The sequence below is a fragment of the Ornithorhynchus anatinus genome, chromosome 20 (genome assembly GCF_004115215.2).
Source record: "Ornithorhynchus anatinus isolate Pmale09 chromosome 20, mOrnAna1.pri.v4, whole genome shotgun sequence".
NCBI classification, from domain to species: domain Eukaryota; kingdom Metazoa; phylum Chordata; class Mammalia; order Monotremata; family Ornithorhynchidae; genus Ornithorhynchus; species Ornithorhynchus anatinus.
The window spans coordinates 11330577-11358127 of NC_041747.1; the positions used below are offsets into that span (position 1 = coordinate 11330577).

At 50.1% G+C, this 27551-nt stretch overlaps 2 protein-coding genes across 7 annotated transcripts in view; one reads left to right on the forward strand and one right to left on the reverse strand.

Annotated features, from left to right (window-relative positions):
• COL4A2 (collagen type IV alpha 2 chain) overlaps positions 1-10945 on the forward strand; it is a 146855-nt gene extending 135910 nt beyond the window's left edge. The window contains exons 39-48 of the mRNA XM_029048046.1: positions 224-295; positions 2046-2171; positions 3245-3361; positions 4545-4706; positions 4836-4934; positions 5892-6038; positions 6133-6249; positions 6709-6900; positions 7498-7784; positions 9703-10945. Coding sequence (XP_028903879.1) covers positions 224-295; positions 2046-2171; positions 3245-3361; positions 4545-4706; positions 4836-4934; positions 5892-6038; positions 6133-6249; positions 6709-6900; positions 7498-7784; positions 9703-9960 — 1577 coding nt within the window. The 3' untranslated portion in view covers positions 9961-10945. The remainder of the gene's footprint in view (positions 1-223; positions 296-2045; positions 2172-3244; positions 3362-4544; positions 4707-4835; positions 4935-5891; positions 6039-6132; positions 6250-6708; positions 6901-7497; positions 7785-9702) is intronic.
• Positions 2831-27551, reverse strand: part of RAB20 (RAB20, member RAS oncogene family) — a 34428-nt gene continuing 9707 nt past the window's right edge. Inside the window, exons 2-6 of one of the 6 annotated variants that reach the window (XR_005661154.1) lie at positions 15925-16062; positions 12339-12428; positions 10732-10786; positions 9085-9211; positions 2831-3384 (exon numbers count right to left, since the gene is read on the reverse strand). Coding sequence is in view for 1 of the 6 variants with exons in the window: in XM_029048052.1 (XP_028903885.1) it covers positions 17798-18264 (467 nt within the window). In the remaining 5 variants the exon portion in view is untranslated. Of the gene's footprint in view, positions 3385-9084; positions 9231-10731; positions 10787-11323; positions 12029-12338; positions 12429-12938; positions 12996-15924; positions 16063-17382; positions 18265-27551 lie in introns of those variants that run through there. The other 5 variants (XR_005661156.1, XR_005661158.1, XR_005661155.1 and 2 more) reach the window with 5 other exon arrangements.

Consider the following 27551-nt stretch of genomic DNA (forward strand, 5'->3'; position numbering starts at 1 on the left):
TGCTCTTTTATTGTAGATGTGCATGTTTCCCTGACCCGAAGCATCATTTCCCCGTGAAATTGTTATTGGTTTTCAATAAGTAAAAACGGGGATTAATTTCCTGTTCTCCCTTCCGCTCAGATGGTGACTTCCATGTGGGACAGGAACTGCTATCCTGTACCTTCCCCAGTATGGTACTTGACACGTAGTAACGGCTTAACAAATGCTATTATTATTATCACAGGTGTCTCTGGCTTACGAGGAATCAGCGGTTTAGACGGACTGCCCGGCACCAAAGGCTTTCCGGGATCACCAGGTACTGTTCTTCTAACCCTCGATGAGGCTGTAATCAATCAATCGTATTTACTGAGCTCTTACTGTGTGCAGAACACCATATTAAGCGGTTGTGAGAGTACAATATAACAGACACATTCCCTGCTCTCAATGAGCTTACGGTCTTCAGGGGGAGACAGACCCTGAGCCCCAGGGAGAGAATCCATCATCACCCCAGACTGGGACAAATCTTTAACTAGGAAGAAATTAGAGAAGCGAGAGCCGGGGAGAAATGGATGGAGATTTTTCTATCCTTCCTCTCTCCTTCCTCTTCCCCTCCCCCCCCCCCCCCCCCCACCACCCCCAGTATACACCACCACCACCACAACAGGCTCAATGTCCTTCCTTTGCTAGCAGGGCTGAGATTTTTAGGAGCCTGGACTTTAAAATCCACCCCACTCACACTCCGTCCAGGGAGCGAGAGTCAGAAGGAGAAGCGCAGATCTCTGTCCGAGGATAAAAGTCGAGCCGCAGGGACTCGAGTGGCAGCGGAATTCCCAGGGCTCTTGAGGAAAAGAAAAGGCATTTCCTTTTGAGAGAGCATCTTCTGCATGTCTGGAGCCATATGGCGGTTCTTTAGTTCTAAGTCTAGTACAACTGAATCCCTTGAGTTTTGTCAGTGAGGCAGTGAAATGTTGGGTCTAGCCTATCCCTGGGCCCCTAGCTTATTCTGAAGCGATGGTTTTTGGCACTTCAGTAGGAAAACCCGGGCTCCTTTCCATAACTTCTTTGCTGTGGATTTGAAGCACTTCAGGACATACCACGCCTTTTATTTTTACGAGTGGAGGATGACAAAGCCAGGGTTCTCAAAGGCAGGTGACGCAGTCACATCTGAAGCATCACAATCTCTCCCCTGGAGGGAATTATTCCTTAGGGAAAGACATGAAGGCCAGTATCTTATATTGCAAATTTCCAGCGTCTCGCACCCTTCCCCCCCCTTTCCCAAAGAATCATTTTGGCCAAGTATTCCTTGTGCCAACACTGGAAGGCTGAGTATTTTTCCATTGCCTTTTCCTTTTTTAAAAAAAAAATTGTTTCATTTGCTAGACTGCCCTGTAGAAGTGAACTATTTAGGAAACTCCTCACTCTGGAGGCTTTGAAGAGAAAATTAGCCCGTTTAGATGGAAATAAAGTAGAAAGTTTTGACTTTTAGGCCGTCGCCGGATCCTCCAAATCCTTGGGTTCCAGGAGCAGAACAGAATTATAAACAGTTTTTACAATGCTTGCGTTAACCTAGGGCCACAGCTCTGGGCTGGGGCAGATTCATTCAGTCGTGAAGCAACTTGAGCGAGGTCACATTGCAGACACGTGGCAGGGCCAGGATCAGAACCCGGGTCCTTCTAGACTCCCAGGCCCATGCTCTAGCCACTAAGCTACACTGCTTCTCTGTGCGGAGCACTGGACTAAGCCCTTGGGAAAGTACAATATTGTGGGTAAACGTGATCCCTGCCCACGAGGAGCTTAGTCAACAGTTCCTGCTGCACCGTACCCCTCTTTGTCACGCTGAACGTTTGTAGTGCCTGGCACTTTTTTCTCCTTTGCCTCGTCCGTTTGCAACAAGTCCCCCCTACCGGGCCAAAGCTGCCTAGGAAACTAGGGTGTTTTCAGGCTAGAAGGGTATCTGTCCATTTTCATTTCATCCTGTTTCTCCACTCCAAGACTTAGTGTCATTTTAGATGAGAACAAGACACCCCAAGCACTGGTAACTCACTCCTGTTCTAACACCTTTCCAGGGGGAGATGACTTTGGGGACCCAGGATTTCTGGGGCCCTCTGGTGACAAAGGCGAACCAGGGGACCACAACCCTAAACCTGGTCCGAGCGGTGCAGTCGGACCGAAAGGGGAGAGAGGACTTACAGGTGGGTGTCTTTTTGTTTGTTTTTTCTTGGTATTCGTTAAGGCTCAATGTGTGCCAGGCGTGCTACTAAGCACTAGGGTAGCTAAAAGGTAATCAGGTTGGACAGAGTCCATGTCCCACACGGGGGGCTCACCATCTTCACCTTCATTTGACAGATGAGGGAACTGAGGCCCTGAGAAGTGAAGCAACGTGGCCAAGGTCACACAGCAGATAAGTGGCAGAGCTGGGTTTAGAACCCAGGTTCTTCTGACGCCCAGGCCCTAGCCACTAGGCCATGCTGCTTCTTGGGAGCCGACTCATCATTTGTTCTAGCCTGATTTAAAAAAAACCCAGAAAAGCAGTTCCTTTTGGATCACTGTAGAATCGAGAGTCAACCCCAATCAGGGTCAGGGTACAAGGCAGGGAATGGAATGTATCTTTCCCTGTCCGGGGGCCAGCAGGGCCACAAGGACACTGTCACCCTATGGAACTGAAACTAGAGATTTGCCTTCCCAACTTGCTATTTCAGTCAGTTTCAAACACATGGTAGTGCCAAGATGAATTTCATTTTCTCCCCATTTTTCTATTCTAAGTGGAGCTCCAATTATTTTCTTTTACAAAATTGGTTTCTATCTGTGATTGTCAGGATGCTTTGGAGAGGTATACAGAAAATGCACTTGCTTTCATTGACTTCTTTAAAGTGATTCATCAGTCAGTGGTATTTATTGAGTGCCTACCGGATGCAGAGCATTGTCCTAAGCACTCGGGAGAGGACAGTACAACAGAGTTGGTAGACACGTTCCCTGGCCACACTGAGCCTTACAGTGTAGAGGCTGAGACAGACATTAATATAAATCATGTTTCCTGAATGTTCTTGGTGGTTTAGGAGAGGGAACACCGCCCCCCTCAAACAGTCTCTTGCTTCCGGGGAGAGGGGCGTTGGCCGGAAGCCTACGATCTGGTCCGGGCTCCAAGCCCCCTCACTTTGGGCATCCACTGACTGTTGGGGGCGGTGAGGTGGGGGTGGCGGTCAGGGTATTTCAGGCCATCCATTCTCTCGACCGAGCGTGTTCATTTCTGTTTCCTTCTTTTCAGGGATCCGAGGCCCGATGGGTAGTCGCGGGCTTCCAGGGATACCGGGACCTTTCTCCGTCACCAACATCTCCGGGTTTCCCGGTGATAGGGGCGATCCTGGCATATTCGGAACAAAAGGTAATCCTTGCTGTGGGTGGCACCTGGAAGAAACCGGATGTGTTTATGCTGGTGGTTTTGTTTTTATTTTATTTTAAAGATGGTATTTAGCACTGGGGGTAGAGCTAAGCAAATCAGGTTGGACTTAGTCCCTGTCCCGCGTGGGGCTCACGGTCTTCATCCCCATTTTACAGGTGAGGTGACAGGCCCCGGGAAGTGATGTGCCCAAGGTCACACAGAGAAGTGGCAGAGACTCTGCTAGGCCACTCTGCTTCTTCCCAATCCAGGCATTGAGGTTTCCAGATTTGCCTACTCCCTTCTTAGCCACAAGATGATGCTGAAATATATTGGTCCAAAATGGCTTCTGGTCATTCTCCCTCTCTTGGACCACATCTGCTTTTGGGTCCAGAGGGGAAACCACTCTCAGGGATGACCCATCATCAGACCATGGGCACTGAATCTTCCAGGCCCAATATCCATCTTCAGTGGGAATAGTCCCATGCTGGAAGGAATCTTGGGGTGGTAATCGTGGTAGTTAAGCGCTTACTATGTGCCAAGCACTGTACTAAGCCCTGGGGTAGATATAAGATCATCAGGTCCCAGTGGCGCTCACAGTCTTAGTAGGAGGGAGAACAGGCATTGGTCCTCCATTTTGCAGATGGGGGAACTGAGGCCCAGAGAAGTGAAGTGACTCGCCCAAAGTCACACAGCAAATAGCGGCGCTGGGATCGGAACCCGGATCTGCCGATTCCCAGGCCTGTGCTCTTTCCACAAGGACACGCTGGCTCTCCATCCACAGAGTTGGAGGTGGATCATTGCCACCACAAACACCTCCTCTACCCCCTAACCGTCTTGCCAGAAAGCCATCGTGGCCCACTGGTCCACGAATCGATCGACAAAAATCTCCCATATTTGGGCCGCATTCGGCCCTCGGCATAATTTCAAATTGGAGGCTCCTTTCCCCAGGCTCTTTAGAAAATGGCACTCTAGAAGTCAGGCATCCCTTTCCGGATGGTCCGACCGAGAAATCGGGGCCAGGATAGGGACCAGCATCCGCTACCGTGCGCGGGGCCTTGTCATAGCTGCTGGGGAACACCCAGAGGAGAGCCAGAGGAGAACACCCAGGGGAGAGCCCTCGAGGAGTTTACTCTCATCCTGCTGCTTGCCTCCAGGATTCTCACTGCCTCACGCCAAAAATCCACAGGTTATCCGGGCCAACGAGGGCCGCCCGGAGTCCCCGCTTCCCCTGGACCTAAAGGAGAAGATGGAAACCCGGGACTTTTTGGAGAGTCGGGTCCAAAAGGATGGGGAGGAGATCCTGGCCCCCAAGGCAAACCCGGAGTTTATGGCATCCCTGGAACAAAAGGTACCAACCGCCAAGCTTGGGCACCTTTCTCCCTTTTTGGGGCAAGGGCTTGGGGGGAGGCGTCGTCATTTCTTTTTAGGTGTTGAGGACGTGGAGATAAGAACTGTAAACATGCCCTTTCTTTTCCAGGTCCCAAGGGAGAGCAGGGGCTCATGGGATTTAAGGGTATGTTCGGGAACATCGGTGATCAAGGCCCCGTAGGACCCAAAGGAGACCGAGGTTACCCTGGTAAGTTGGTCCCGCGGACACTGCATTCTCCAGTGGTCTGGTTCCCGAATGCTCCCCCTTTGGCGTTAATTAATTGCTGTACTTCTTAAGCGCTCTCTATGTGTACTGTTCTAAGCGTTGGAGTAAATACAAGTTGATCGGGTTGGTCACGGATTGAGTAGGAGGGAGAAAAGGTGTTGAATTCCCATTTTGCCACAGAAGGAAAGGCGGCCCAGAGAAGTGGAGTAACTCCCTCAATGTCCCACAGGAGACAGGTGGCAGAGCCGGATTTAGAACCCAAGTTCTCTGGCTCCTAGGCCATGATGCTTCAAGAAGGAAAAAAACTACAAGAGGAAGAACGCTCCTGAGATAATAGGGAACTCACGGATATGTTGGCTATGGGAATCTGGCTTCTCTTTCTGGCTCTTCCCCAAATCACTGTTGGCCACTGCCAAAAAAAAAAAGCCTCCTTAGCCTCGCTGGGCCTCCATTTTGCTAGCTGTAAAATGGGATTAATAACACCTTCTCCTAAAGTCACCATAAGGTCAGTTGAGTTATTCTCTAACTCCCAGAGAATAAGTGAAGTTCCATTTCAAAGTAGGCAAAGCTGTTTGAAAGTTAGACTGTATTATCAGGCTGGGCACTTGGGTGCAAAAATAAAAATGCAATTCTCAGGTTTTGTCCTCTAACTCTGCCCTGTTGAGCCTGGTGATCATTTGAAACTGCAGGCGTTATTACTGTTGGTATTTTCTGAGTGTGGAGTGCTTAGTACAGTGCTCTGCACACAGTAGGCGCTCAATAAATACAATTGAATGAATGAATTTAGTAAGGGACCACCTCAGGATGGCCCACCCCAGCTCTGGGGCTTTACAAATGAAAAGGTTTGTTATCTTACCCGTCCGCTTCATCCAGGGCATTCCCTGGAGTTGGCGGGGAGCTGGGAAGCTGATGGTGATCTTTTTTCTCTTTGTGCCTTAGGTACTCTGGGACCTCTGGGATCACCCGGGATTCCTGGAATTCCACAGGAAGTCGTCCTGGACCGGGGAATACCTGGTCCCTTTGGAAAGCAGGGCCCCCCGGGGATACAGGGAGAGATGGGTCCACAGGGCCCTCCGGGGCATCCAGGTAGGAACCGCTTGGTGGAAGGTGGTGAGGGCAGGGGGTTGGGGGGGTGGAGGAGGAAGGCATCTGGATAACAGTGGTCTCGATTGGTCGTTAGGCTTCCGGGGATCCCCTGGTAATCCCGGGCCTCAGGGCCGAGGAGGGGTGTCGGCCGTTCCGGGATTCAGGGGCGACCAGGGCCCCGTCGGACATCAAGGGGCAACAGGCCAAGAGGGTAAGTGGGGACAAATTACCCTTAAAGACGGAGCGAGAGGAGCAAGTAGGGCCCCTCTGGGATTTGGTGCAGGGGGTAGGGGGTAGAGATGGAAAGAGGAGGAAATGGAAGTACCAGAATCGGTGACCCACCCCATTCACCGAGATGTTCCAGTCCAGCCCAGGGTGGCCTACGTCGTGAGGCCCCAGAGCGGGGTCCGACAGGAGCGGCCTAGGGGGAAGGACCCGGCTTCCAATCCAGGCTCCACTTATCTGCTGCGGGACCTCGGGCGGGTCGCTTGGCTCCTCGGTGCCTCGCTTCCATCATCCGTCAAATGGGGATGAAGACTGTGAGCCCCCTGGGGGCCCTGGACCAGCCTGATGAACTTGGATCTCCCCTAGCGCTTAGTAAATAGCATAAAAAGCGGGGTGGCGGGGGCGGGACAGCTGGCACCACCCGCTCTCTCCCATTGGGTTCCAGGGAATCCGGGGCGCCCGGGGAACCCCGGCATGCCCGGCATGCCCGGCCGCAGCGTCAGCATCGGCTACCTGCTGGTGAAGCACAGCCAGACGGAGCAGGAACCCATGTGTCCCTTGGGCATGAACAAGCTCTGGAGCGGCTACAGCTTGCTGTACTTCGAAGGCCAGGAGAAAGCCCATAACCAAGACCTGGGTACGTACGGCCCCGGGGAGGGGATCCTAGGACCCTCAGGGTTGATCTCAGGGAGGGAATCCCCCTCTGGGACCTTCTGACTCACGTCCACACCTCTAATTTATTTATCTCTAGTAATGTCTGTCTCCCCACCTCTAGACTGGTGGGCAGGGAATGTGTCTGTTCTGTCGTTCTACTGTCCTCTCCCAAACGCCCAGTACAGTGCTCTGCACACAGGACATGCTCAGTAAAATCCGATTGACTGACAGGGCGCCTGAAGCTGGCCGGGAGATTAGTGAGAGGGGAGGCTCTCCTCTCTCTGGAAGCCCGGAACCCCGACTGTCAGTCCCTGAGCAAAGGGTTCTGGAAAGAGTAAAACGTCGTACAGTGAGGGAGGGTCTCAGCTCGGTCGGGGGATGCTGCTTGGGCTGTGGTAGTTTCCAGGATCCTGGAGCTTGGCTGGGGATCCAAAAGGGGGGAGTCCCCTGCCCCTCCGCCGCAACTAACTGCCCCTCGGGTGAGGGGGCTGGGGTGAGGAGGCCGACGGGGGGAGACCGGGACCATCCCTGCCCGACGGCTCCGGTCACCCCCGCCCCCGGGGCGTCTCTGTCGGGGCAGGACTGGCCGGCTCGTGCCTGGCCCGCTTCAGCACCATGCCCTTCCTGTACTGCAACCCCGGGGACGTCTGCTACTACGCCAGCCGCAACGACAAGTCCTACTGGCTGTCCACCACCGCCCCGCTGCCCATGATGCCCGTGGCCGAAGACGAGATCAAGCCCTACATCAGCCGCTGCTCCGTCTGCGAGGCCCCGGCCGTGGCCATCGCCGTCCACAGCCAGGACGTGACCATCCCCCACTGCCCCAATGGCTGGCGCAGCCTCTGGATCGGCTACTCCTTCCTCATGGTGGGTACTCCCCTGCCTCCGCCCTACTCCCATCCACCTCAGCCGGGGTCAGACCTACAGAATATGGGCTTAAATGATGGCGCGAGAGAGGGAGGGTAGACGTAAGAACAGCTTCCTGCCCGTGACAGGCGTCCAGCACAGCCCTCTCCAGCCCCGGGGAACTTGGAGACGGAAAGCAATAGCGCTGATGCCAAGGGGAGTGAGGCGGATGGCTTCTCCCGATTGGATCTCCGGGTTGGGTTTAGGCAGATGTGGGGACTACTAAGAATGTCAAAAGACCTGGGTTCTAATCCCGGCTCTGCCACCTGTGTGACCTGGGGCAAGTCAATTCACTTCTCTGGGCGTCAGTAAAATGGGAATTAAGACCGTGAGCCCCATGTGGGACACGAATGATGGCCAATCTGATTAGCTTAGCTCTACCCCAAGTGCTTAGTACAGTGCCTGGCTCATTGTAAGCGTTTAACAAATACCAAAAAACAGAAAAGAAGAGTTCACCGATGGCTAAAAGCACTACTCATCACAGCTCCCTGGTGGTCCACACAGCAAGCTCAAAGCAACTCGGCTTACTTGAGGAGATCCCATTCAACAGCGATCCAATACAGAAACCCGATCTTAGCCAAGTTCTCTTACATGCCCTACCACCAAAGCGATGGCAGACATAAGCAAAAAACTAACCAGAGGAAACTCTAAACCTTTTAGAAGGCTGGGGAAAAAAGGAAATGCCCTGGAAAAAGAAAATATTTATAGTTCACTGTTATTATTAATAATTCTAATTATTATTTAGAAATGACCAAACCCTCCTATCTCGTTCCCCAAAACATTCTGTTCCTATCAGCCAGGGTGGAGGAAGCCCCAAGTAGTATAAAGTCAATTGATCTGTGGCAGATTTAGAACAGATTCTTAAATCAACTTCACGTCACTTTACTGTTAAAGGGGCTAATGGAAGGGGTTGGGGCAGTGGTGGGGGGAGAGAGAGCATTACCCATATTTTTTTTAAAAATTCAGGAGGTAGAAATTAGATATAAATTCTTTTTGTTTGATGTATTTGTGTGGGAGGGCTGTGACCTTCCATTAGCCTGGGGCTGTCAGAGCAGAGACCACACTCCACAGCCCCTTTAGCAGTGATATTTGGTAAGTGCTTACTTCGTGCCAAGCACCGTGCTGAGCACCAGGTTGACAGAAAACAGTCTGACCCAACAAAGTCCCTGTTCTTGCCATTTTCGGGGGCGGGAGAACATGTCTTTAAACTCGTATTTTAGAGAGGAGAAAACAAGAGGCACAGGAAAGTCAAATGACTTACCCAAGGTCACACAGCAGGCATGTCAGGGAACAGGCGGGAACCCGGGCCTTCTGACTCCCGGTTCTCTATTCTTTCCACTAGACTGTGCTGCCCCTTTGGCTTCTAATGTTCAGTTGTTCAGTGGACCCTAGGGAAGGAGCAGAGGCCTTGGGAGTAAGGGAAAAGAAATCATTGCTGGTTTAATTCCATTTCTATTTATCATTATTAATATATTATCATGATGCTATTATAATGATAATTATGTCTTCTCATGTAAAATAATAATTGCGGTATCTGTTAAGCCCTCACTACGGGCCGGGTCCTGGAGTGGACACAAGCAAATCGGGTTGGACAAGAGTCCCTGTCCCACATGGGACTGCCAGACTCCCTTTTTACAGACGAGGTAAACGAGGGCCAGAAGCGAAGTGACTGGCCCCGCAGCAGACACGTGGCGGAGCCGGGATTGGAACCCGGGTCCTCCCGCCTCCCAGGCCCGTGCTCTATCCCCTCGGCCACGCCGCTTCTCCCGACAACAGCTCCCGCTATTAGTGCGAAGGGCTTCCCCGGGAGCCAGCCCCAAAGTGGGGCTCAGGGGGAGCTGCCACCCCACGCCCCCTCACGTCTTCCCTCCCCCCGCAGCACACGGCCGCCGGCGACGAGGGGGGCGGCCAGTCGCTGGTGTCCCCCGGAAGCTGCCTGGAGGACTTCCGGGCGACGCCGTTCATCGAGTGCAACGGGGGCCGTGGGAACTGCCACTACTTCGCCAACAAGTACAGCTTCTGGCTCACCACCATCCCCGAGCCCAACTTCCAGAGCAGCCCCTCCCCTGACACCCTCAAGGCCGGCCTCATCCGGACGCACATCAGCCGCTGCCAGGTCTGCATGAAGAACCTGTAGCCCTCCCCCCCCCAACCTCGTCCCCGACTGTCGTCATCCGTCCCCCCGTGGCCCCGGGGAGGGCCAACCTAGCTCGGGCCGCAGACATTTTAGCAGGGGAGGGAATCACTTTGGTGCTTATTCTTAACTTATTACCTCAGCCGCTGGATGGAAAGTTGTGTTTTTGGTTTTTTCTCTCCCGAAGGGGAGAAAAAGCATGCTAACATTATTTAGCACTAGTCGTTATACCAAACAATGACTTCCTTTTTGCAGTAGGCTCCTGCCACTCTAACTTTTCCATATCACAGACAGATCTATACCTAGTTTCCCCAATCCTTCGAACCAAGTTGTTAAGGCCAGACCGAGCCTGTCCCATCGTGCAACACTGTTTTCCTGTAGCAGCAGGTTTAGCTAATAATTTAATGTCATGTATAAATAAATGTACGTGCCTATATTCTGTTTATTCTAGAAAAAAAACTAACACACGTATACTCTTATTTAAGTGAGTGGGGCGGGGCGAGAATAAAATAAGGTTGGGAAGGTAGCCTGGGCTAAAATCCTGGAAGACTCATCTGCTTTTGTAGGTTTTTGCCACTCACTGCACTGCACCCAGTTCGGGGTTGACTCTCTGAACTCCATTTACACCTGCCCGGCTTTCTACCCAATGTTAGAAAAGTGCTATACTTAGAGTGATGATAGATTTGAATGCATTCTCCATGTGAGTTTAGGGAGATGCTCCAGTATGTCTGCCACAGGGGGGAAAAAAAAACCAAACTGCCATTTTTTACTCACCCGTTTCACTTCTCATCATAAGAGCAAGTTGAATCGAGGACATTCTTACAGCCACCTGTTCAGGTCAGAAACAGTTGTCCGTTCAATTGCCACAAGTACTTGTCAAGGAGATTTTAATCTTTCCAACCTCTCTCATGATTTATGCATTTTCTATCACACCCTTACTGTAACTGTCTCGAAATAAAAGGTGTGGGTTTATTTTTTAATCCTCAAATTGTGGACAGCTTTCATTTTCCTCATCTTTCTGCCTGTCTCTACTTTTTCCACACCCACAATCCACAGCTGGTCCAGGTCCTTGCTCTCATCAGTTCCCCAAAAAATGATGGTTTATCTCTAGTGGTCAGAAAACAAAATCAGTTCTTTCTCTTCCCCCCCGCCCCCCCATCATTGCCTGTCCCCTGACCCCACAAGATAGTTAATAATAATTTTGGTATTTGTTAAGCTCTTACTATGTGCCAGGCACTCTCCTAAGCGCTGGGGTGGATATAAGCAAATCGTGTTGGACACAGTTCCTGTCCCACATGGGGCTCACAGTCTCAATCCCCATTTTACAGACAAGGGAACTGAAGCACAGAGAAGTGAAGTGACTCACCCAAGGTCCCAGAGCAGAGAAGCGGGGGAGCCGGGATTAGAACCCGTAAATGTGGCCAGTGAGAAACAGGCTCACCAGAAGGGAAATCCAGATATAATCTACCTATGAATCTGTGCTTCGGGGTGGAGCAAGGAGATTTTAATCCAGGTGGGAGAGTGGGTGGCAGAAAAGACAGATCTTTGACCCACAGTCCCTTCCTCCCCAGGGGGTATTCGTACTCTGCCCAGTCAGTCATAAACATCTCCCAAAAAAACTAGAAAGCCTTAACAAATCTCCATCGGGCCAATCATTTACTCCTGGATCTAGTCCTCCCTTCCAAAGGGTTGACTTGTTTGGTTCTGCTGGCCAATGAGGCAAGGAAAGTTATTCATTAGCAAACGAGAGAAATGACCGCATGTATCATTGCGGGGGTATAATCCATGTGTGAGAAATTCCTTCGGGAATTCCAGAGTTCAGGGGTTGGGAGGAGTTAGCAAATTTGCTCCAAATTTAAAGTACCACCAACATTTGTTTCCCATCGATACAGATAGCCCCAGGCACAGAATCCTGGAATAATACGGAGCTGGAAAAGGCAGAAGGTAGTGGGAAATAGGCAGGATTTTGCCCTAATGTGGAAAACATCACAGCACCCATGATCAAACAAATATTCAACTACGTGTTTCTGAGTTTAATAATTACCCTGACTTTTTTTCTCTTTTTGGGGGGGATTTGTTAAGTGCTTACTATGTGCCAAGCACTCTACTAAGCGTGGGGTAGATGCAAGGTTGGACATAGTTCATGTCTCACATGGGGCTTACATTCTGAATCCCCATTACAGATGAAGTAACTAAGGCACAGAGGAAGTGAAGTGACTTGCCCAAGGTCACACAGCAGAGAAGTGGCAGAGCCGGGTTTAGAATCCAGGTCCTTCTGACTCCCACGCCTGTGCTCTATGCACTGGGCCACACTGCTTCTCCTCATGCTTATATCCTCCGAGGCCCCTCAAAAATTCCCAGAATGCTTGTTGACTACTCACCCGGGAATACGGCTGGAGTAATGTTTTCGCAGGAAAATGTCTCTAGCCCGTAGCTCAGGTGGTTTGTCACATCTCAGGTCAACTTCTCCCCTGAAATAGAAAAGGCGGTTTTATACCAAGTAATTATCCTAACAGATGTAAAACGAGCCAGACCATCTTCAGGATCCTGTTTCGATTCAACCCTGACTTCACAGAATCCGTGATGGGCTCTCCCACAAGCTCGGGATTTGATGTATTCATTCATTCAATCGTATTTATTGAGCGCTTACTGTGTGCAGAACACTATACTAAGCGCTTGGGAGAGTACAGTACAATAAACACATTTCTTGCCCATGACGAGCTTACAGTCTAGAAGGAGGGGGCCCTTCTGGGGAGAAGAGTGAGTCTTCCCTCCCCTCCACCCTCACTCCCCACAGACACGAGAAAGATGACTGCTCTTTGCACACCCACTCAGAATTCCTTGGTTCTGGGTGAAAGCTCGGTATTACAGGTGCCAACCTGGCCTAGTGGCAGGAGCACAGGTTTGGGAGTCAAGAGAACTGGGTTCTAGCCCTGGTTCTGCCACTTTTTTGTTTTTAATAGCATTGATTAAGCGCTTACTGTGTGATGAGCACTAAGTGCTGGGGAAGATACAAGCTGAGCAGGTTGGATAAGGTCCCTGTCCCATATAAGGCTCGGTCCAAGAAGGAGGAATGATATCCATTTTCCAGCTGTGAATACGGAGGCACAGAGAAGTTGTGACTTGCCCAAAGGCAGTAAGCAAATGGAGAAGCTGGAATTAGAACCCAGCTCCTCCGGCTCCCAGGCCTATGCTTTACTTATTAGGCCACACTGTTTCCCAGGACTTTCGTGCTGTGTGATCTCGGGGAGTCACAACTTCTTAGTCTCCATTCCTCCATCTGGAAAATAAAGAGAAGATCCCTTCACTCCTGTCCTCTTAGACTTTGAGCCAGGGAGTGGCTCCGATCTGATTATCATGTTATCTACCCCAGCACTTAGCACATAATTGTGACTTTTTTCAAGTGCTTACTATGTGTTCCGGATTATTCTAAGCACTGGGGTAGATACAATTTAATCAGGTTGGGCCGGTCCAAACAATTTAAAACCATTTTAAACATTTAAAACCATTATCACGACTAACAAAAACACAAAAAAAGCATATTCAGATTGCTATATAAATATACTCAATGATATGGAGGATCTGGTACATATACAAAGATCTACTTAGAATCAGAGGGTTAGCCTTCGATTCTAAAATGTCCTGTATTGTACTTTCCCAAACCCTCTGCACGGTGCTCTGTATAGTAGAAGCATTCAATAAACCACTGATTTGCACTGATATCCAAAAGCTGGCCCCCAACCAGGGCAGTAAAACCTTAACCTTTTTGCTCCTAATTCAATTCAATGCATTCAGAAACTAATGATTATGGTACTTGTTTAACTGCTTATAGAAACAAGTTACTCAGATTGTATACAGTCCCTGTCCCACATCGGGCTCAGTCTTAAGAAAGCCATAAAGAAGGCACATCTCCTCCAAGAGGCCTTCCCTGTGTCACTGTGGGCAAGTCACAACTTCTCTGTGCCTCAGTTCCCTCATCTGTAAAATGGGGATTAAGACTGTGAGCCCCACATGGCACAACCTGATTCCCCTGTGTCTACCCCAGCGCTTAGAACAGTGCTCTGCACATAGAAAGCACTTAACAAATACCAACATTATTAAGCCCTCCTTTCCTCTTGTCCCAATCCCTTCTGCGTCACCCTTTTTCCCTTTATTCAGCCTTCCTCCCAGCCCCCCAGCACTTAGGTCCATACCTGTAATTTATTTATTTCTATGACTATCTCCCCTTCTACACTGTAAGCTCGTTGTGGGCCGGGAATGTGTCTGTTATATTGTTCTGTTGGACTCTCCCAAGCACGTAAGCGCTCAATAAATACGACTAACTCATTCCTGACAGTGTGCCCTGTCTCCACCCCTGAGGGAGGAGGCTGGATCTACCCACAAGTCTGGCAGCGAGGACCCAAACAGAGCAATCTCTTCCGGCCCCGCCACGCATCCCTCGGGGTGACCCCGGTAACCCTCCGGAGCAAAGGGCAGCGCCCATAAAACCGGGCACCTCTAAGCCGAGAGAGCTGAAGACGCTCGGAACAACCAGCTGAACACACATGCTGTTCCGGCTGCCTGTAGGACTGAATTAGGTGGTGGTGGTACTCTCCCCGCCTCCAAAGTCTTATTTATTCACTCAATCGTATTTATTGAGCGCTTTCTGTGCACAGAGCACTGCATTAAGCACTTGGGCGAGCACGATACAATAAACAGTGACCTTCCCTGCCCGCAGTGAGTTTACAGTCTGGGGGGTAGATAATAAGAATAATAATGGAACTTGTTAAATGCTTGCTCTGTGCCAAGCACTGGGGTGTATACAAGTTAACCAGGTTGGACATAGTCCCTGTCCCACGTAAGGCTCAGACTCTAAATCCCCATTTTAAATATGAGGTGACTGAGGCCCAGAGACGTTAGGTGATTTTGCCCAAGGGAAGGTGGCACAGCAGACATGTGGCGGAGCTGGGATTAGAGCCTTAATGAAGGGACATCTCCTTCAAGAGACCTTCCCAGACTAAGCCCCCCTCTTTCCTCTTCTCCCACTCTCTTCTGAGTCACCTTTGTTCTCCTCCCCACCCCTCCCATCGCCACAGCACTAAGTACAGATCTGTCATTTATTTATTTGTATTGATGTTCGTTTTCCCCCTCTAGACTGCAAAGCTCTTTGTGGACAGGGTACGTGTCTGTTTATTACTGTATTGAACAGTGCTCTGCACACAATAAGCGCTCAATACGATTGAGTGAATGACTGGTGGTGGAGGGGGGCACTCAAGCAAAGTCCCGGGAAGTCAGGCTTAGGTGATTGCTTCCCCTTTTATGGGGTCTGAGCCTATCTAGAGGAGGCGAGCTCGTCCTCAGTTTATCCACTCTAAATTCAGGACTCTGCCTGTCAATCACGTGGAAGAGAGACTCTCTCTCTGTCTTCCTCCATCTCTTCCCTGCCCCCCCCCCGCCCCCCCCCCCCCCCCCCGTGTTCCCTCTCATCATCTTCCCCACTCCCCAATCACCCTTTTTTCTCTTCTTTCTCTTAACAAAGAAAGGCTCTCCTGTTGCGAAACTGTCCTAAAACAGGCCATCCACTGCCTACCAGCCTAACTCCTTTTGTCTTTGTAAGATGCTGTCATACCCACAGCAGTGAGGAAGTGCCTCTCCTCTCCCTTTTCCAGAACAAACAGAAGTCAGGTCTTTCCTGCTCTGTGCTTCAGTATCCTCCTCTGTAAAATGGGGATTCTCCTATTCTCCCTCCTGTGAACCCCATGTGGGACATGGACTGTATCCAACCTGATGATCTTCCATCTACCCCAGCGGCTAGCACACAGTAAGCACTCAACAAGTACCATAATTCCAGAGCTCCAGGGGCTGAACATCCCAGAGCCCCGGCTTTCCCCTTGGCTCCCGGACCCTCCATTCACTTCCATCTGGATTCTGGAATGGCTTCTCCCTCCCAACCCCCGAATCGCTCCCAACCCTAGGCTTGGCTCTGACCTGAAGCGAGGCCTCGGCCTTTGCGTCCGTGAGGAAACCGGAAGAGGGAGCGGGAAGCCGCTCCTGACTCCTTCTGGTTCTCCAAGGTGAGTGGGATATGGTTTCCGTCTTCAAAACAAGACACAAGACCAAACGCTCCTGTTGGAGAGAAAGCCAAGCTGCAGGGAGTTCCCCGAAGCAGCAGCAACAGCAGCAGCAGCAGCAACAACAACAGCATCGACAACAACAGCAACAACCGCCATAGTGGCTTGGCTCTTTCCCCGGCCGTTGGTGCAAACGGGAGAGGGTGGGGGAGCAAAGCAGGCCTCTGATTGACAGAAGAACACCTAGAAACAAATGTTTAATGAACAAAGATCAAGCCGTCCGGCTGACCTGACCCTGAATGGCAATAATAATAATAACGATGGCATTTAAGCGCTTACTATATGCCAAACACTGTTCTAAGCGCTGGGGAGGATACAAGGTGATCAGGTTGTCCCACGTGGGGCTCACAGTCTTCATCCCCATTTTATAGATGAGGGAACTGAGACAGAGAAGGGAAGTGACTTGCCCGACGTCACACAGCTGACAAGCGGCCGAGCCGGGATTTGAACCCATGACCTCTGACTCCCAAGCCGGTGCTCTTTCCACTGAGCCACGCTGTTCCTCGTGGCTCTCGTACTTCTTGTGCAACCTAAGCGGGTCGGCGTAAGAAACCTCCCACCCCTCCTTACCCGAAGGGAGCAGATGGACGTCGCCCCCGAGAGCAGCTTCCGCTTGGCTGTACGTCCGTGGTAAAATCCCACACCGTTTCCCGGAGAGATCTAGAGTTGCCTGATCCATGAGGAGCCTTTACCTCAGCTTTTCACCTGCTACCTTGGGCCCGACTTCGGTCTCCCCCGAGAATTCTACTGCACTCACACCAAACGGGCCACGCAGCCTACAATCTGCCATTTCCATCCTCGTTTCCCTCTCTCCCTGCGCAGAACTTCCCAGAATCTTCCTCTGGCTCCCACGGCAGACAGACCCCAAAAAAACGACCTGCTGCCTCTAGTAGTCAAGCTGGATGTCCGCTATCGGAAAAGACGGCAACGGGCCCCTTTGTCCCGCTAGGATCCGTGAGGATAATGTATGGCATTTGCTAAGCACTTACTTTGTGCCACGCACTGTACTAAGATAACACGACAGACACAGTCCCTTCTCCCTCATGGGGCTCAATCAATCAATCAATCAGTCAATGGTATTTATCGAGCACTGTATTAAGCACTTGGGAGAATACAATACCACAGAGTTGATACACATGTTCCCTGCCCACAAGGAGCGTTCACTCTAGAGGAAGTCACTTCAATACCATCACCTGCCAGATTGGTCGACAGACCCCGAACCGCACATCTCCTGAGGCTCGCTCCTCCCAGGAGGCTTCCGGCTTGCAGTCTCCGGGTGGGCGGCAGCCTGAGGAAACAGTCTTGAGTGAAAGAATTTCAGCCCAATTTGTTGTGTTTTTTATTATCATCATCATCATCATCATCATCATTTCCAGGTTCATTTTACAGTAAGATGCAGCTCGTGGCTGGTCGGGTACAAAAATGGAGAATGGCTTATTGGTGATTCTGTATAAACAGATGCAGAATCGCTGAGCGGAGTCGGCTGGCCTCAAAACGGGCTTGTGCTCCGTTAAGGAGAGAGATTGGGAGAGGGAACCAGCTCCCGGAGAAGCGGGAAATGGGGGCCGCTGCAGGTGGAGACGGGCTCAGGGGAAGAGGCCTTCCGGACGTCCGTATCGCCAGGATCGACGCACTCCTCCCTCAGGGCCAACCTCCTCATGGCAGGGCTGGCTCTATCGAATGGCCGCGGCGTCCTCTTCGGACGCCAGTTACCCAAAGGCCTCTGAGGCTCAGGCGCAGCACCCCGGCTGAGTCCGCTTGGCCGGCTTGAAGGGGGTGATCTCGACCGTCTGGGGGGCCCCCTGGGCCCTCTGCTGCAGGATGAGCGGCACCACCATGTCGAACAACGTCTCGAACAGGTGGTCCACGTTGTAACCCGTCTTGGCGCTGGTCTCGAAGCACATGGTCTCCGCCGCGGGCACGTCCTTCTCGTCCAGCATCTTGTACTTGACGATCCTCCTGTAGAGGGCCACGGCGTCTTCGCGGCAGGCCTGCCTCGGGGCCCCGGCCTGGCCGGACAGGTCCACCTTGTTCCCCACCAGGGCGAAGAGGCAGTCGGCGCTGGCCGTGTCCGTCAGGGCCAGGAAGCGCTCCTCCAGCTCCGCCAGGCTCTGCCGGTGGTTCACGTCGTAGGTCAGGATGACGACGGAGGCCCCCCGGCAGTACATGGACCCCAGCCCGTGGAACTGCTCCCGGCCTGCGGAGAGAAACGGGGGCGGGGGTCAGCCGGCCCGCCCGCCCCACGCCCCCGCCCAGCGTGGGGGGGCGGCGGCCAGCAGGGGCAAGGAGATGCCCCAACACACCGGGATGACCAAGCTCCCCTTGCCTACGACGTCCGGGGGAGACGGGCCGCTCCGGCTCTAGCCACGGACCGCGGGGGTCGAGGGGTCCGACCGCGGAGCTCTGTGAGAAGCTGGCAAATCAAAGTCTCCGCCGGCTCCACCGCAAGGTTCCCAACAGCGCAAGACCGCCCCCTCGATCCACGGAAAATGCCAAGCTCGTTTCAGCCGCTTGAGCCCGGTTCCTGCCATCGAATCGATCGATGGGATGTAATGAGCGCTTACTGTGTACACAGCACCGTTCCGGGTGCTTGGAGAGAGTACTATTCAAAAGAAATTAGCAGACACGTTCTCTCCATCTTTGACTACTGTCGCCCACAGGCGGTCGGATGTTCTCGTTCGAGGTCCGTTTCCTCTTTCTGGGAAATGCTGAAGTGGCCAAGAGGAGGAAGAGGAGGAGGAGGAGGAGGAAGAGGATGAAGAGTGGGGGGAATAGTCATGGATAGTCTCTCAGATATCCTTGATGGATCATTCCTGAATAATTCAGAGTCAAAAGCCCTAAAGAGTGGGCTCTCTTGGGGGGGATGTTTGGGATTGGAATCAAAGAGCACCCCAAACCATCAGACGCTCAAGGAGGGGCAAATCAGGACTCCCACTGACGTCTGCAACAATGGGGTGGCTGAACCAAGGGCCTGTTGGGAAGGGCAACCACCTTCTCTCCCAACAATCTGGGAATTCCCACCTGTCCTGCAAAAGGCTCCTCTGATCCAGGCTTCTATCCAGCAGCTGCTGGAAACAGCACTAAATTTGCATTACAGGGGGCATCCACTCTCTTCCCACCTGCAAGCTGGATCGAGTTTTTCAAGCACAGATTCCAAGGTTTTCCTCCATTAAAAAATAAGTTGCCCAGAAGATATCAGCCGTCCACACAATTAAAAACAAACAAACCCATTCTCAGAATGCTGGGAGAGATTAAAATACTCTTCTTCCTCTTTCAATAGCAACTCTGAATATAGGCACAGGCCTTAAAGTCATTCTGATGGTCAAAACGGCCTAAAAAAAAAAAATGAGAGATCAAAATAGCCAAGATGCCACCAACCAACTCCCACTTCTAGGAACCTGCAGCAAAACTCTTGGTCACCTTCCTTGGCAGCTGTTTCACTTTCCTTGAAACCAAGGCTCTAGAAAAACAACCTTTCCCCAGTTTAATGCCCCACTGACCATTTCCTGACCATGGCCACAAAATTTCTAACCCATCTTAAAGGGCCTCACTGTAGTTTCTGCTGCGATCCCCTCTCTGCCCGGAGAGGCTACCTAAGGAGGATGACTTAAACACTTGGAAAATCACCAGCTCTCGCAGAAAAACGATGAATTTGTCTCCGAAGTCACAACTGACTGGGCACGTAGCTCGAGGAGAGGAGCCCCATTAATCTCCCAGCGAGCTTAAAATCATAAGATTTTTCCAGCCGCTACAAGCGACATCAGCTCAAAGACACATGATATCTTAAGGAAGTGGCTGACGGCGAAAAAACCACATGAGTATCGCACAGTAAGAGGCTCTGCGAGTTCCCATTACGCAGCTTTTATGCAGGCTAAATGGAAGGCCAAATTATTTCTGTCTGTAAGGGTTTCTTTCCTGGATGGAAGAAGCAGAAAAGGAACAAGAGAAACAGAAACTGGGCCTGGAAGCGTCAGTGTTCGACTCCAGTGGAGAGGTTGCTAACTCCACTGAGCGAGGAGGTAGCCCCATGGGATTAGCAGTAAGAGGGTGAAGTTAATGCTAACTAGCTTCATCTCGTCCCCAAATGTGGGGGAACCAGGTAGGGGGATGTGGGAGGGGGACAGGGGGCTTTAAGGGGGGCAACAACAAACAGTACAAGGGCCGGTCCAAAGGCCAGAGACTCATCCCGTCCAGAGACTCATCCCATCGTTGATAATGATATTTGTTAAGCGCTTACTAGATGGCTGGCACTGTACTAAGCACTGGGGAAGATACACACTAATCAGGTCCATGCCTCACAGGAGGCTAACGATCCCAATCCCCCATTTGACGGGGAGGGAACGGACGCAGAGAAGTGACTTGTCCAAGGTCACAGAGCGGACAAGGGGCAGAACTGGGATTCGAACCCAGGTCCTTCTGACATCCAGGCCCGGGCTCTCTCCATAGGCCGTGCTGCCTCTCTTCCTCCTAGCTCAGTCAATGGAGGGGCAAGAGGAATGCTAGAGACAAGCCAAAGGTCACTGCCTCCCCTTGCTCCAGCCCCACTGGGGATACAGAGGTGAGGAGGCCATCCAAGTTGTCCAGGCCCAACCCAGTCCCCCAACCGCTGGGGTGCCTGTCTGCCTTCTTCCTCCTATCCCCACAAAGTCTTTGGGACCCCTGGCCTCCAAATGAAATAAGTCCAACACTCGAAACAATGACCAAAAAGTCCAACACCACCATTCTTCCCGCTTCTTAAAAGACTTCGGGTTCTGAATCAGGTTCCATCCTAGTAGACCGATGTCTTTTTAAGTTAAGATTTATTTAAGTTAAAGCGACCGGGTGGGTCTAGTTCATGGATACATTTGGGCTATTCCGAGCCCTTCACAGACCATTATGATGAAACTCCACCCCGATCTTTTCTCCTGTTTCATTTTTATGTCCCCGAATCTCTTACGTTTCCCGCCCACCCTGACTTCACTCCCTCATCGCCCAGCCTGCCCCTCACCCTCTTCACAACCAGTACAAGACAATGCCTACCCTTTTGCTCCCACCCTGCTTTATGTCTCTCACACTTCTCTGCCCCCAGGAGAACTGAAAACCAAGACCCTGGCTAGTTTGTGTTTATCAATTATTCTATCAACCATATTTTTTGAGCACTGTGTGTACAGCGTTTGGGAGAGTACAACAGAACTGAGTTGACGGACATGTTCCCTGCCTACAATGCACTTACATTCTAGAGGGGGGGTCGGACATTAATATAAATAAATTACGGACATGTGGGGCTGAAGGGGTGGGGCGAGTAAAGGGAGCAAATCGGGGTGAGGCAGAAGGGAATGGGAGAAAAGGAACCGAGGGTTTAGTCAGGGAAGGCTTCTTGAAGGAGATGTGGCTTCAATTACTTTGAAGGTGGGGAGAGCGATTGTCTGTGGTAGGAAGGGGGAGAGCATTTCAGGCCACAGACAAGGGTGAGAGGTTGGTGGTGAGATTGACGAGATCGAAGCACAGCGAGTAGGTTGACATCAGAGGGGAGAAGTGTGCGGGCTGGGTTGTAGCAGGAGAGTGGCGAGGTGGGGCAGAAGGGGGAAAGGGGATTGAGGGCTTTGAAGCGATGACTGGCTGATTGCTTAAAGCTCGCTGGAAATGGCTCTCTGAAGCCTCTGGGGCTCCGGGTGCTTCTCGGTCCCTTAGAAGGTAGCGGCAGGCTCTCTGGGAGTCAGATGCCAATCAGTTGAGGATGGGCACAAACTCTTTCCGCTAGGCCACCTTGGGTGCTTACTGTGAGCTGAGCACTGTGCTTTTACTAAACTCTGGAGTAGTTTTTGCAGTAGCGGTGATGGATTGCACTCAGGGGCTCATACGCCTGCTCCATCCCCTTCTACCAGTATCCCCCGGGCTCTTGTCTTTATTTTGTTTCATCTGTCACCAGTCCTGTCTCCCACATTTTTATTTTTGGATTGTGAGCTTTGTCAGGGACAGAGGAGCAAGTCTAATTTCCACCTGTGTGTTCTTTCCCAGAGCTTGTATAGAGCTCGGCTCACAGGCACTGATCTAAGCACTGGGGTAGAGACAAGCTAATAAAGTTAGACAGTTTTAATCCCCATTTTGCAGAACAGATAACTGAGACACGGAGGAGTGAACTGACTCGCCCACACTCACAGCAGACAATTGGCAGATCCAGGATTAGAACCCAGGTCCCCGACTCCTAGGCCTGTGCTCTATCCGCTAGAGCCAGATTGCTTCTCCCTGCTTTGATGGTGAACATCCTTAAACAGGAGTTTTAAATAATAGAGCCTATTCAGAGATCTTGGCATTTCTCAATTATTTTTTCTTGGGCTAACTCACATGTAAAATTAAACTACTTATTCCAATGACAAATTACACAATCACCTCAGAGCTAGGGGTAACAAATGAAAATTCTTGGACTTTTCAAAAAGAAAAATAATAATTTGCACAGCCCCTACTGGGATAAGCAGCGTAGCCTAGTGGAAAGAGTAAAGGCTGGGAGTCAGAGGACCTGGGTTCTAATCCTGGCTCTTCCAGTAGTTGGTTGTGTGACTTTGGGCAAGTCACTTAACTTCTCTGCACCTCAGTTACCTCAACTGTAAAATGAGGGTGAAATCCTCCCTCCGATTTAGACTCAAGTCCCTCATGTAGGACAGAGACTGTGTCCAACCTGATAAACAGGAATCTACCCACTGCTTAGAACAGCGCTTGACAGGCAAAGCTGAACAAATACCACTTAAAAAAAACCCCAAAACCTAAGGCTAAACAATATTCATCTAGTTTATATTTCTTTTCATTTCTTCCTCACTAATTTGCCCCTTAGTAGATGCCCAATATCTTCTGAAGTTCGATGAGGAAGAAAGTCGTTGGAAAGATCCTAAAGAACAAATAAGGTAGAATCCTCAACCCTTCATCTTCACCAGTTAAGTAATTTTTACAAAGGATATTGCCCAATTTAAGGAGCTGAAACGGGGCTGGGGCTAATTGACTCAGGTCAAAGAGGCCACTGAGTTTGAGTGCGGAATTTATTGCAAAATGCCTTTACCCCCAGATCTGCGTCAAACCTAAAGGCGTAATCAAACGTACAGGAGTAAAGGCGTTAGAGAGTGGCCTACTTGAAGAGTCAGAGAGGCCCCTGGGTAAAAGTGCCAGAAATCTCTGCTTAATCTCACTTTACCACCTATGGAAAATTACAATTTTTGGCAAAAGCCAGGGACCCTAGAATAAATGACAGTAGGAGACTCACTGCTCTAATGGAGAACTGGAAGGGAAGCAGCGTGGCTCAGTGGAAAGAGCACGGGCTTTGGACTCAGAGGTCATGGGTTCGAATCCCGGCTCGGCCACTTGTCAGCTGTGTGACTGTGGGCAAGTCACTTAACTTCTCTGTGCCTCAGTTACCTCATCTGTAAAATGGGGATTAAGACTGTAAGCCCCACGTGGGACAACCTGATTCCCCTGTGTCTAACCCAGCGCTTAGAACAGTGCTCTGCACATAGTAAGCGCTTAACAAATACCAACATTATTATTATTATTAACTGGAATTGGGAAACTCGAAGCAAGGAGGGCAGAGGAAACATCTCAAAGATAGTGTAAGAAAAAACCTCAGACCATATTGCACCCCAGCTGAAAACTAGGTGTCAACTGCTGAGGATAAATCCGCATGGTGCAGTCATTGTAACAATAGCAGTGGTAAAAATAATAATAACTGTGGTATTGGTTAAGCACTTTCTATGTGCCAGCCACTGTTCTAAGCCTTGGGGTACATATTAGATAATCATGTTGGACACAGTCCCTGTCCCACACAGGGCTCACGGTTTCAATCCCCATTTTACAGATGAGGGAACTGAGGCCTACAGAAGCAGAACTTCTTAGCTAACCATTTATACAATTATTTTTTAGGGGGAGAGGACTATTCAAACAAACCATGGCTATTCCGATTTTGAAAGTATTCAGTTGAATCACAGCCCAATCTTCTATCAAAGACAAGGAATAGCAGCTAATCCTATGATTCCTTCTCTGATGATAAAACATTCATCATTTATTTAGCCCACTGTTGTGTAGGGACTGTCTATTTGTTGCAGAATTGTAAGTGCTCAATAAATACGATTGAATGAACGAATGAATGGATGAATTGGTCTAATGGATACAACATTGGCCTAGGAGTCAGGAGGACCAGGGTTCTAATCCCGGCCCTGTCACTTGTCTGCTGGGTGACCTTGGGCAAGTCACTTAACTTCGCTGTGCCTCAGTTACCTCACCTGTAAAATGGGGATTAACTGTGAGCCTCACGTGGGACAACCTGATTAACCTGTATCTACCCCAGCACTTAGAACAGTGCTCTGCACATAGTAAGCACTTAACAAAAACCAACATTATTATTATTATTACTTCACTTCTCTGGGCCTCAGTACCTCATCTGGAAAATGAGGATTAACACTGTGAGCCCTATGTGGGACAGGGACTGTGTCCAACCTGATTGACTTGTATCGACCCCCAGCGCTTAGTTCAGTGCCTGGCACACTGTAAGTGCTCAACAAATACCATACGACAAATACAAGAGAGAGGGAGAAAAGAGAAAGGACTGAAGCTCCCACCGGTATTTAATGACAGAACAACTAGTTCATGTCCTGATGGACTCTTCATCACTGCAGCAGTGCCCTGCCATAGGAGAGGTTTAATGATGTGAAACTTTCAGGAACACTACGAACTGCACTTATCTTATATGAACAATAGGAAACCTTCCCTTTTCTTGAGCACTCACAGTTGCACAATTGGAAAGATGTGGAAATACCAATTGCCACGTCAAAAAGGCACCATCAGGTTGAGATATTAAGTTCCCAGAAAGATCATTACGAAATTGAGCCCCAGCTTAAAGGAAACGGTAAGATTTCGAAGGCGTAACACTCACTTATACCTTAACACAAGCTAGTACTCTGACAATTACTCCTTAGTCTCTTATAATAATAATAATGTTGGTATTTGTTAAGCGCTTACTAGATGCCGAGCACTGTTCTAAGCGCTGGGGGAGATACCGGGTAATCAGGTTGTCCCACGTGGGGCTCACACACTTTTAATCCCCATTTTACAGATGAGGGAATTGAGGCACAGAGAAGTTAAGTGACTCGCCCACAGTCACACAGCTGACACGTGGCAGAGCCGGGAGTCGAACTCATGACCTCTGACTCCGAAGCCCAGGCTCTTTCCACTGAGCCACGCTGCTTTGCCTCTTATGACAAAGGGACTGTGTCTGATCTGATTTGCTCGTGGCCTAATGGAAAGTGCATGGGCCTGGGGATCATGGGACTTGGGTTCTAATCCTGGCTCCGCCAACCGCTCTGCCAATTGCTAGCTGTGTGACCTTAGGCAAGTCACTTAACTTCTCTGTGGCTCAGGATCCTCAACTGTTAAATGGGGATTCGATACCTGTTGAATTCATTTAATCGCATTTGAGTGCTTACTGTGTGCAAAGCACTGTACTAAGCGGTCAGGAGAGCACAGCATAACAACAAACAGACACATTCACAGTTCACAGTCTAGAGGAGCTCACATCAAATGCTCAAGGCCACAGATCCAAGTGCAAGAACCAGCTGCCTGGAGGTTGCAGTTGAAGCTATGAATAATATTATATATAATGAATGAAAGAATAAATGATAAAATGACAAGAACAGGAGACCCCAAAGGGAAACTTTTAGTGGCGTCCTAGTCGGGGACCAGATTATTTGGCTCGGGGTGTCCGAAGAACAATCCCAAGTCTGCCATCGCCTTCACCTGAAGCATATAGTAATGATGGTATTACATAATGACGTTTGATCGTACTTGTTAAGTGCTTACTATGTGTCAAACACTGTTCTAAGCGCTAGGGTAGGTACAAGCTAATCAGCTTGGACACAGTCCCTGTCCCACATAACAATAATAACAATAATGGCATTTGTTAAGTGCTTACTATGAGCCGAGCACGGTTCTCAGCACAGGGGCAGATACACGGTAATCGGGTTGTCCCACGTGGGACTCACAGTCTTAACCCCCATTTTATAGAGGAGGTAACTGAGGCACAGAGAAGTCAAGTGACTTGCCCAAAGTCACACAGCTGATCGGTGGCAGATCCGGGATTAGAACCCATGACCTCTGACTCCCAAGTCCGTGCTCTTTCCACTAAGCCACGCTGCTCATCATCTAAATCCCCATTTTACAGATGAGGGGGCCAAGGCCCAGAGAAGTGTAAGACTGTGGGCTCGTCTCTAGCCCATTGTAAGCACGGGATGTGTCTGTTATACTGAACTCTCCCAAGTACTTAGTACAATGCTCTGCACACAGTAAATATGACTGATTGGCAAGTGAAGGATTTGCTCAAGGTCACAGAGCAGACAAGTGGCGGAGCCGGGATCAGAACCCAGGTCCTTCTGACTCCTGGGCCATACTCTATCCACTAGGCCAGGCTGCTTCTCAATCGATTGATTAGTATCGGCTCTCACAGTGGCCACACCCCAGCTCACCCTCTTTGTTCCTCCCAAGATATTCTTGTTGTTGTGACTTGCTCGACTCCCTTTTTCTGACCCCTTGTCCGTGCCCTTTCCCACCCTGTGAACACCGTCCCCTTCAAACCTGCCAGATGTCAACCCTCAGTCTCCAAATCCCTCTGGCAAGCCCACTGCCTCCAGGAAGTCTTCCCTGATTACCTTCAATGTCCCTCTCAATCAATGAGCCATCCTTAAGCACTTAGGGGACGCAAAACAGCAGGTCTGATAGGATGTGCTTTTTCTATTTGTTTTTTTTTTTAATGAATCAGGACATCACAAACAAAAGTTATATACTTACAATAGAAAAAAAACATTTTGGAGCCACTCTCAACTGCCTTACAATAAAACTTCTGTCATCTGCTTGACAGCCCAGTGTTTCTTCACCATTCATTCATTCAATAGTATTTATTGAGCGCTTACTATGTGCAGAGCACTGTACTAAGCGCTTGGAATGTACAAATCGGTAACAGATGGAGATAGTTCCTGCCCTTTGACGGGCACCACAAATAGAGACGCCAGGGCTGGAATGCCACAGCTCTGCAGTGTGCACATATGCATTCAGAATACTATTCCTTTCCTCATTTTCGCAAAAGAGTAAAGGAGAAATTTCAAACCTCACTGTGAAAAAGAACATTATAGTTATCGCTAGCCCCAATCTTCCCCCGCTGCTTTCTACCTTCTGGATTATCGTGCCAGTTCTTCATCATGAAATTTTAATTTTATGCCAGACAATATTGGGAATGAAAAATACGGGAGAAAACCGTCCTTCAGCCAAGCCACATGAGGCGATACTGTATTAAGAGATCATTGGAGGGGATAACAGCAGCTAGATCAACCAGGAATTTTGATCAACCTGCATTTTACATTTTGATCAACCTGCATTTTACTTTTCGTCCAACCTGTGCCTTAAAAAAAGAGCCGAGCGAACCATGAAATTGCCTTCTGCAGTGCATTAAAAGTCATTCAGTTATCAGTTCATAAA